Source organism: Hypomesus nipponensis, chromosome 23 (genome assembly GCF_054491055.1).
Source record: "Hypomesus nipponensis isolate SF chromosome 23, ASM5449105v1, whole genome shotgun sequence".
NCBI lineage: Eukaryota > Metazoa > Chordata > Actinopteri > Osmeriformes > Osmeridae > Hypomesus > Hypomesus nipponensis.
Window position 1 is genome coordinate 1,633,800 of NC_140383.1, and position 10,635 is coordinate 1,644,434.

Consider the following 10,635-nt stretch of genomic DNA (forward strand, 5'->3'; position numbering starts at 1 on the left):
CCCCAACCCTGTGATCATGATGACACAACAGTCCCTGACAGTAGAGAGGAGAGAAAGAGAGAGAGAGAGAGAGGGATAGAGAGAGAGAGAGAGAGAGAGAGAGGGGAAGAGGAAAATTGAGAGAAGACACAGAGCAAGTAAAAAGAAGGGAAATGAGAGAGAAAGAGAGAAAGAAGGGGGAACGAGAGGGAGAGAGGTGGAAAGGGGAAGGCTAAAGGCATTAGCAGCCTACGCTACCCTTTCTCCTGTCTCAGATCCAGTCAACTACTATCCCAGCAGCTGTGGAAATCCAACCCTGTCCCCTGACATTATAATATCCATCACACACCCCATTATGAGCTGGTGCTTGCTGAGCAGAGCTCTGAGGAAGCTATTGAGATGGTTCACCTGACTCCATCCTCTTTGTGATGGATGGATCGAGAAGCCTTCTTCTTGACACAGAGGGTGGAGAGAAGGGGGGGCTCATAGTGGAGGGAAGAGCCCAAATAGTGCCACAGCTGGAATTAATGTCTCTCTCTCTCGTTCCTCCCTCGCTCGTCCTGTTGGGTATCTGGGAAGCTGCTTATCAGGACAGGAAATGGTTGATTTGATGTGGCGTTCCACCGGGCCCTGTCATTGGTTCTGCTCTCTGACTGGGGGGGTCACACACATACACGCACACACATGCACACATTCAAACAGTGGCCCACTGAAACCAGGGCCCTACCAGTACAACACAATACTAATAATAAAAACATAAAACTCTTGTCACTGTCATAAGGGGCATCCAATCAAACATGGCTCTGTTCACAAAGAACACATGTATAGATCCTCCTCAAATCTAGAAGATGAGTAGAATTGGTGCCACAGGACACATTATGGTGTAATGTCTGTCTATTTGTGTATTTTAGGAGTCCATTTTGGTTCAGTATTGGTGTCTAGGGATTATGTGACACCAGATGATTCATCACTGACACTGGAATAAGAGGACATTAAGGGGGAGGACATAAGAGGACTCCAACGATCTTTCATACTGACACTCTCTCCCTCACACACAAACTCACTCTCTCACAGACACACAATCTCACTCTCACTCTCTCTCTCTCTCATACACACACACACACTTTCTCTCTCTCACACACATACAGACATACACATACACACACAGTTCCATGTCTCCTTCCCTCACCTCCAGACTCACACGGTCCTGGTCTCCAGGTCTGCTCTGTCTTCAGTGTCTTGCTTCCAGACAGCGATACCCGAGGCCTCAAGAAAACACATTTTACAACATTCCCACAGTAATGGGCACAGAATTACCCTCTTCCTTCCTTCCTCTGTCACTCTCTCTCCCCCCCTCCCTCCCTCCTCCCCAGGCCTCTGTTGTTGTAGTGTGGTGGTGAGGCTGTGAGGCTGTGGGTGGTGAGGCTGTGAGGCTGTGAGGCTGTGGGTGGTGAGGCTGTGAGGCTGTGGGTGGTGAGGCTGTGAGGCTGTGGGTGGTGAGGCTGTGAGGCTGTGAGGCTGTGGGTGGTGAGGCTGTGAGGCTGTGGGTGGTGAGGCTGTGAGGCTGTGGGTGGTGAGGCTGTGGGTGGTGAGGCTGTGAGGCTGTGGGTGGTGAGGCTGTGAGGCTGTGGGTGGTGAGGCTGTGAGGCTGTGAGGCTGTGGGTGGTGAGGCTGTGGGTGGTGAGGCTGTGAGGCTGTGGGTGGTGAGGCTGTGAGGCTGTGGGTGGTGAGGCTGTGAGGCTGTGGGTGGTGAGGCTGTGGGTGGTGAGGCTGTGAGGCTGTGGGTGGTGAGGCTGTGAGGCTGTGGGTGGTGAGGCTGTGGGTGGTGAGGCTGTGAGGCTGTGGGTGGTGAGGCTGTGAGGCTGTGGGCTCCTGGAGGAGCTGAGTCTCGTCTGGCCCATCCCCTCGTCAGGACCCGTCGCTCTCCGCTGGAACGAGGCTCTACCATGAGAGCCCTGCTCCGCAGAAGCCCTTGAAGCATGGCTGGTTTTGTGTATTGGACACCATCATTAGCAGATCTCCCCTCCGAGACACAGATAGAGACTCTGTCAGTCTCATGCAGCTTTAGTGAAATGTCAAAGTTCTAATGCTTCTTAAGATTTGCCACATGGATGCACATGCAGACTGCAGCACCCTTGCAGCATCAGTATCACGTGGCAGTGCCACACTTCTCAAACAGAAGTCTGCTTCTGTAATTATTGTCACGTCTGCCACTCTATAGCGTTTGATAGCTCATAGAGTGGCTATCACATCCTTCCTGCCTTCACCACATTTCACCGCTACCGGGCGTTCTGGGGGGAGAAAAGTCAAATGGAAAACTCATTAAGCCAGTCTGCGGCTTTTAATTACTTCAGAGTTTACTAGTAAATAAAGATCATTCAATATTTCCTGCCATATTTTTTGTGGTCAATGAAGCTAGACAATGTAACACCTCCCCCTTATTTGACTCCCCAGAGATGATGGTGTAGTTATAGAGTTAGGATAGATTATGGTGTAGTTATAGAGTTAGGATAGATTATGGTCTAGTTGTAGAGTTAGGATAGATTATGGTGTAGTTGAAGAGTTAGGATAGATTATGGTGTAGTTGTAGAGTTAGGATAGATTATGGTGTAGTTGAAGAGTTAGGATAGATTATGGTGTAGTTGAAGAGTTAGGATAGATTATGGTGTAGTTGTAGAGTTAGGATAGATTATGGTGTAGTTGTAGAGTTAGGATAGATTATGGTGTAGTTGTAGAGTTAGGATAGATTATGGTGTAGTTGAAGAGTTAGGATAGATTATGGTGTAGTTGAAGAGTTAGGATAGATTATGGTGTAGTTGAAGAGTTAGGATAGATTATGGTGTAGTTGTAGAGTTAGGATAGATTATGGTGTAGTTGTAGAGTTAGGATAGATTATGGTGTAGTTGTAGAGTTAGGATAGATTATGGTCTAGTTGAAGAGTTAGGATAGATTATGGTCTAGTTGAAGAGTTAGGGTAGATTATGGACTAGTTGAAGAGTTAGGATAGATTATGGTCTAGTTGAAGAGTTAGGGTAGATTATGGACTAGTTGAAGAGTTAGGATAGATTATGGTCTAGTTGAAGAGTTGGGATAGATTATGGTCTTGTTGGATGAATGCTTCTAGGCGTTTCTCTTGTTTACATATGTAGCTGTACTGTGCATGACAGATCAAGTGAAAAATGATGAATATATTCATAATTGCTCCCCTCCCACATTTTCCAGTGTAACAGACCTGGCTGGGCGGCCAGGAACCTTGCTGTATCATGCATAGAAAGCACGCCTACATGAAAGAAAAAGATAGAGGGAGTGACAGAGAAAGCAGGAAAGAGAGACGGAGGGAGAGAGAGAGGAGAGCAATTTAAACAGTTCAAGTAGTATATTCATTGGAGGAAACCAAGAGTTCCATAAATCTGAAGGTATGACATCATTCAAACAAAGGCACATGGCAATTAGCAAAGGGTGAAATGCCAGTGCAAGGAAAAAGGAGACCGATAAAGAGGTAGACAGAAAGAGATTGTGGTCAACTGCGTAATAACTTACAGCTGCTTTCTGTTCTAAACAAGATAAAAAATAAAAATAAAAAAACACTTCCTAAAAACACACATGAACAGAAACACACGACGACACACACAGACCTTTTTACAAACATATTCACGGAAGCAACCTTTAATAACTAACTAAACGATGTGGTTATTTAACAAGGAGAAGCTCATCTTCAACAGGAGGCCAGAGTCTTTAAGATCTCTCTCAAACACAAACGTAACGTTGCGGAAACAAGAGACGGAGATCGAAACAGTCGAGTTTGATTCCAGTTTGTGACACAAATATAAACTCTGGAATGAATAATAGAACACAACCTTTTCCAGACTCACGATAACTATTTGCAGCATAAACATGTCTGTTCAGTACAGTCATTTCGGGCAACAGGAAAATACTAAACAAATAAGTAGAGTAAATAAACATGACTGTTTGTTTGTGCGCTGAAAGGTCCAGATAATAACACAATGTTAATGTTGCTGTCCAGGATGGCAGTATGTGGATGGAGGAGATATTCTGTTCTAACTTGAAAGAAACACTGTGGAAACTCACCGCAGGATGATTATTGTCCATTCCCAACTCTTTCTTTTTTCCACTGGTGCAAATACGCTTTTGTGTGTGTTTATGCTGTTAATGACAGACTGGCTTTAATGGGAGCTGTGGTGATTAAGCACTTTGAGACAAATGCAGAGGCTCCCAGATGCTCATCTGTCCTGGAGGAGGGTTGAGGGCAGAGGGGGGAGAGAGGGAGAGGATACAGGAGGGCAGAGGGGGGAGAGAGGGAGAGGATACAGCCCTGCTTGACGTGTGGACAGCGCCACCTAGAGCCCGCCCTGACACAACATGGGTCAGTCGTCCGAGAGGAAGGCTGACTCTCTCCACGTCCATCCGCCGCATCAGCTTGGGTCAAATGAGTAAACCAAGTTCTTATAGTTCTGGCTTGACCTGATTTGAAGGGAAATGCAGGGTCATCAGGTGGAAGGATCCATTCACAGCTGTAATACTTATTTTCCTCCAGCGCTGTGGTAAGTGTAGGAGGTTAAGAGGGTCGAGGATGAGAAGAACCCAGAAACTCATTTGGAACTAAGGCCTACAGAACCCATAGTGAGTCACTGAAATCACAAAAAGTCACAGAGAGAAGGGAGGAGAGGGGGGGACAGGGAGGGAGAGAGAGGGGGACAGAGAGGGAGAGAGAGGGGGACAGAGAGGGAGAAAGAGGGTGACAGGGAGGGAGAGAGAGAGAGGGGGACAGGGAGGGGAGACGGGGAGAGAGAGGGGGAGAGAGAGAGGGAAAGAGAGGGGGACAGAGAGGGAGAGAGAGGGTGACAGGGAGGGAGAAAGAGGGTGACAGGGAGAGAGAGAGAGAGAGAGAGGGGGACAGGGAGGGGAGACGGGGAGAGAGAGGGGGAGAGAGAGAGGGAAAGAGAGGGTGACAGGGAGGGAGAGAGGGGGGAACAGGGAGGGAGAGAGAGGGGGACAGGGAGGGAGAGAGGGGGAGAGAGAGATCTTCCTTCTCTGACAGGATCATCAGGATCCAGGGTCTAGGTCTCTGCAGTGCAGTTCCTCTCTGGTTCCGTTAGCGAAGCCCAACATTTCCCAGGCCCTGCATTTTCCACAGTGGCGGTTTTCACCAAGATGCGGTTACAACTGTCACAACATCAGGGCACACATGCAAAACCCTAATCTACGACCAGACAACATCCAGGGACTCTGGTCTCTACAGTACATATGGAGTAGCTTGCATGGGAAATCTTTCCACATCTCCGTGAAAGCTCAAAGGAGCTGTCTGTTCCATCAGAAGGGCCTGGCTTTGGGACTGGACAAGTCAGCCTCATATCTGCCAAGGATGCTGTGGCCAGCAGTCCCCGTCTCCTCTTACCCTTAATCATGATTATATATTACCCATGACTCCGCAATTAGCTCCCATTTCCTGCTGGGCAAGCTCGTGCTCGACAGAAGGGGTAGTGGAAGGCTTTAGAGACTCCGATTCGGAGGGACCATCTTAACGCTGGCCCAGACTTACTTACAGATTAGCCAAGTAGTCACACCCCTAATTTCAGTGACAAACTGTAACTTTCAATTTGGGGGTTGTTGAATCAGATGTTCAAGTTAAGGACACAAAAGGTCAGTTTGGTACAAATCTGGTCACGGCTCTGAAGAGTTCCTCTGGATCCCCATGGGCATTTTCCAGAGAGGAGATCCATGGCAATCTTTCACAGATCTCCAAGGCTGGCTTCCAGAGATGGGTTAACAAGACTTGTGCTCAGTCCAACTCTGGGAGGAGTAGGAAACCACTGCTCTCTCACTGACAGCTCAGACACCACCCTTCTGACACACTGGCTCACAGAAGACTTAACACTCAATGCGTGCTCTCATAAATAAACACCACATACTTTATTAAGATTACACATTTCATGAGTAAGGCGATAAGCAACTCTTGTATACATAAAGAGAAAAGTGGCGCTGCGAACACTGCCCAAGCTACCTAGATTCCCTATGGAGGACACAGTTCCTGCCACAACAAGCCAGGCTAGCAGTCACATGAGAGGACAGCAACCAGCTACTCAGCATTTTCTCAGTGTTTCCTACCGTCTCTACAGCCCTTCTAGCTCATCTTTTCTCTTTAGCTGTTACAGGTTTCACAGGTCAGTTTGGCCCATCTGCATGTGTGTAGATACCTCTACCATAACACCATCAACAGATGAAGATTTATTTGTAGTTATTTGTTTTGTTATTTGCTCGTTTTGTTTTCTAGCTTCCCTAGTGGTTTCCAGTCCACCTTACAGCATCATGCCAACAACCCTGTCATCAAGGTAAAGAAGGGAAGCAGAACGCAAGATGTTCGCAGCGGAGCCAGAACCAGTGGTGATGGCTGGAGGGCCTCTGATAGGGTGAGAGCCACATCAATCATCCTTGAGAGGGCTGTCAGAGGCGGGATCTTGCCTGTTCTGGTGAAGCAGGAAGTTTCTGATTGGGTCAGGGAGGGGGAGTGACCTTATGTGTTTCAGTCCCTTCTTTCCCATTACGCCCCGGATCCTGATCCGACACAGACAGGTCAGCCTGGGAGGGCATCCTGGAGAGAGAGAACAGGAAAACAAGAATCAGAAAGAAGAGCGTTCCAGAAACTTAACGAGACCTAAATAGTCAAACAAAAAGCGATTAAAAAAAACACAGGACAGGCGTGTCTCTCCTCCGACAACTCACTCCTGGCCTCCTGGAAGACCCTTAGGGCCTCTGGGTCCACCTTCACCCTGCCCGAGGCGTCCGCGTCGGGCACCTCCCAGGGCACCAGCGCGGGGTTCGCACCGTGGTCCAGCAGCAGCCCCACGAAGTCCGCCTGGCAGCCGTGCCTCATGACGGCGTCCAGCAGGCAGGAAGCCAGGCCCCGGCCCAGCACCTCCAGGCTCACCGGCCCGCTGTAGTTGTAGTCGGGCTGGGCGCCGGCCTGGAGGAGCAGCCGGAAGCAGGGGAGGTGGTGATAGGCAGCGCTGATGTACAGCGGACACACCACCAGGGTGTTGAGGGTGCGGGCGCTGAAGAATGGGCGAGGACCCAGCTGGTGGTCCACGTCAACATCAGCGTTGAACCTGGAGGAGGAGAGGGGAACAGGGACACATCCTGATCACTGAACCTGGAGGAGGAGAGGGGAACAGGGACACATTCTGATCACTGAACCTGGAGGAGGAGAGGGGAACAGGGACACATTCTGATCACTGAACCTGGAGGAGGAGAGGGGAACAGGGACACATTCTGATCACTGAACCTGGAGGAGGAGAGGGGAACAGGGACACATCCTGATCACTGAACCTGGAGGAGGAGATGCACCATCCTTGTGTACTACAGTCCTATGTATGAGTATGTACCTGTAGTGGCAGGTAATCCTTCCTCACCTGATGAGCTCCTGGACGATGTCTTCTCGGCCCACCCTGGAGGCGTGGTAGATGGGCGTGCTCCGGTGGTGCCGGCTGCCGTTGGGGTCGGCCCCTGCCTCCAGAAGGATCCGCACGCAGTCCAGGCGACCGTTAACCACGGCCATGTAGAGTGCCGTCTGCCCCTTCACGTCCACCAGCTCCAGCTCTGCCCCCTGCTGGACCAGGAGGGACACGCAGGCCGCGTGGCCGGCCGTGGCTGCGATACGGAGCGGGGTGCAGGGCAGGCTGCCGCAGCACCACACCGACTTCTCGTTGATGCGCCTGGCCAGGGGAGAATGGTATCAGCTTTGGGGGGATGATTACATGGACATTTTCTCAAGTGTAGTTCCTGTCTGAGCTACAGAGCTTTATGCTTGGTGATGTGAACAGTAATAGGTGTATGTGTCACATGGTCACTGGAAGCGAGATATGTTTGAGCTGTGGAGCTACAGAAGCCATCCTCACTGTTTAAAGAAGTCATCTTGTAGTAAGGTCTTCAGGGTGTCCAGGTCTCCAACATAGGCAGCATTGTGGAGCCGTAAGTCTTCTTCCTGGTCCAGGGACTTGTCGTTGATCTGCTCCTCGAGCCAGGCCTTGAGGTTGCGGCCTAGAGCAAAGGAGAGAACGATGAACTCGGAGCCCCTCAACGCTCACTCGGGGTTGCCATTAAAAGAGGGAGGGGCACATTCACTACCCTGCGAGGAAAGATACGCTGTGCTCATGCACATCACAACACAGATGATTGATAGGCATAATCTAGAATAAATATGCAATTACAAGTATTATTGAGCCTCTTACATTTTCTCACAGATGGAAAATGTGAAATTGGGAACGTGATTTACACAACCGAATGTGCAACGGTTGTCTAGGATACTTTAACAGACGTAGGAAAATAGGACAGATGGCCTGCTCTTATAAACTTGTTTGTTTTTACCTGCGGGTGTGGCACTGGGTAAATCCGATACCGTGATCAGCGGACACCCAATACTGGGCCGGCCATCAACATTTGCGCCTCCGACACCGCCGTCCGCCATTTCGCCCTAACAACTTAAGAACTGTGTAGTACAGCGATAGAGTTTACAACAAAACAGTCAGATAAAATATCAACATCCGTCTATACGTATTCTCGGTTTTAGAAACATCGTTATGGATTTCTGGGTCTCTGTGCTCATCTCTGTATACGATGCCACTTCCTGTTATATTCCTGAATATTTTAAGGTGGACCGATCATGCCAGTCAGCCAATCTCACCTCCTTGACGCATCTTCACAGTAAGGCACATTGCAAAGTAATCTAAAGCATTTTCAAAGCCATCAACAGCTATTGCCTGATAACTATTTCGCTATAGACTGTAGCTTACGATATTTAAAGGAATTCTAATGTGTATAACGTGAGCTTGTAAGCTTCAAAAGCAGCTCTGAAATAGAAATCGGAGACATTTCCTGGTATAGTTGTGAATCTCCGTTGACTTGATAACTAATTTAAAAAATCAGAAAATGCCTTGACATGTCAGCACCGATATTAACCCACATTACTGCCTCCGTTAGTAGCCAGAGGTGCAGATCAGATAGATTTCTTTCACTTGACGAATTGCTGTCTTTAGTGTTTATATGCGGTTGCTGACTTTTCTTCACCGTCGTTGGAGGTTCGGCCGTTCGTCAGGGAGGCGTGCAGGCACGGCATATTGCTGCCTGACGACAGCTGAACCGTGGACACATAGCGGGCTCTAAAAATAAACAGGCAGGCTGGTTCCATGTGTTCCCCTGAGCAGACAGGGTGACCCAGACCTCCCCCAAGCTCTGCAAACACCGGGATACTCACCAGTGGAAAAAGAAAAACATCACTGATTTGCAATGCTGTCTTTGAAAAACTGTCTATCTATCTATGGGGAATGTATAACGGGTATGAATGCTCTATGATACCATGACTGTTGTATTAAGTTGAAGTAAAGGCCTGTCATGCATTCGGTGATCTGAATGTTATAAATAAGGAATATTCAGCCCACACGCCAAGTGTCCTTGTTTTGCGAGGACAACAGATAATCTTAAACTGCAGAAAGGGATTACTAGGAAAGGTAAAGCCATAGGAAGGGTGATGCTAAGGGAAGGGTTAACACGTCAAATGAAGTCATTAAGAAAAAATCTCCAAGACTCAAACACTTGAGATGCATTGGTAAGTTTTCCTTTTTTTTCGCTAAAAAGGTGAAGAGGCGGACATTTCCTGGAGCCACACGTGGGACTAGTCACTTCAAGTTTGTTTTGGGCTCTGCAGGAGTGGGCTCTGCAGGAGTTGACTCTGTCGGGGTTGTGGAGAGGGTAAACAGGCGGACAATAGAGCTAAGGCTCCGCTGCAGCTAAGACTGCTTTGCTTCAAGCAGGTGTTCACTTTCTCAGAGGGGCTTTTAAATCTCACTTCTTCACAAGCCCTTGGTCTAAAGCTCTCTTAATAGAGGTTTAAGGGATTTCTAATGCTTTTTGTGTTGCAGCTGTTTAATGGTTTGCCAAAAAACATTCAGCACCGAGATTATAATAAACTCTTTAAGAAAATTTATTATGCATGTTTAGGTTATGTCACAGCCAGCTTGCCTTCAGAGCCATGACCACTTTCTCTGGACTTGTCAAAAGTATAAACTTGAGTCATTCATCATTTTGTCATTTTTTTGTAGCACAAGTTTTCCAGACCACTTGTTAACGTGCCAGTCAAGTGTTTACCTCATATTAAGAGGTTCCAGTTCTCTTCTGACGATGTCCAGTCACTGGTCTAACTTGGATCTTTTCCTGTTCTTCTTCATTATTTGATTGGATAATAATCACAGGACATTCATGTTATTGAAATAAGATTTATTCCACTCCACTACAAAAATGTGTCATTTGTAAACTATGATACAGACTCAAAATATACATAATGTACAGTTTAAGAAAAACTGTGTATGGTACAAAGTGTTAATATATATATATATATATATATATATTTGTTTTTCATAACGTATGGAAATAATTCTAATTTGAACAATTTAAAGTCTTGAAATGGGCCCTTCTTGGAATTTCTCATCTAGAAACTGTTCCCAGATTTTTTTGTTAATTAGCTATATAACTGATACAAATGATTGGTTTAATATTGTATTTTACATTCTCCATGAATTCTTAGTTGCTGTGGATATAAAAATCTGCCAAATGACTATAACGAATGTATTGATATTTTAATATTTT

At 47.4% G+C, this 10,635-nt stretch overlaps 1 protein-coding gene across 2 annotated transcripts; it reads right to left on the reverse strand.

Annotated features, from left to right (window-relative positions):
• Positions 1 to 5,883: 5,883 nt before the first annotated feature.
• On the reverse strand, positions 5,884 to 9,256 carry asb1 (ankyrin repeat and SOCS box containing 1). 2 transcript variants are annotated; one of them, XM_084688062.1, is made up of 6 exons: positions 8,957 to 9,256; positions 8,362 to 8,482; positions 7,893 to 8,034; positions 7,407 to 7,709; positions 6,721 to 7,103; positions 5,884 to 6,589 (listed from the first exon to the last, which is right to left on the reverse strand). In XM_084688062.1, the coding sequence occupies exons 2-6, from the start codon at positions 8,459 to 8,461 to the stop codon at positions 6,420 to 6,422; spliced, it is 1,098 nt and encodes a 365-aa protein (XP_084544188.1). In that variant the 5' UTR covers positions 8,462 to 8,482; positions 8,957 to 9,256; the 3' UTR covers positions 5,884 to 6,419. The 2 variants fall into 2 exon arrangements, with proteins under 2 accessions (XP_084544188.1, XP_084544187.1); XM_084688061.1 differs by lacking the exon at positions 8,957 to 9,256 and having other exon boundaries at positions 8,362 to 8,950.
• Positions 9,257 to 10,635: the final 1,379 nt, after the last annotated feature.

Excerpts from the sequence above, each read along its gene's own strand:
- asb1 (XM_084688062.1), bottom strand. The coding sequence starts at position 8,461 with ATGGCGGACGGCGGTGTCGGAGGCGCAAATGTTGATGGCCGGCCCAGT. Across the intron at positions 8,035-8,361 it reads ACCCAGTGCCACACCCGCAG|GCCGCAACCTCAAGGCCTGG; the intron begins GTAAAAACAAAC and ends CCTTTGCTCTAG. Across the intron at positions 6,590-6,720 it reads GGTCTTCCAGGAGGCCAGGA|GATGCCCTCCCAGGCTGACC; the intron begins GTGAGTTGTCGG and ends CTCTCTCTCCAG.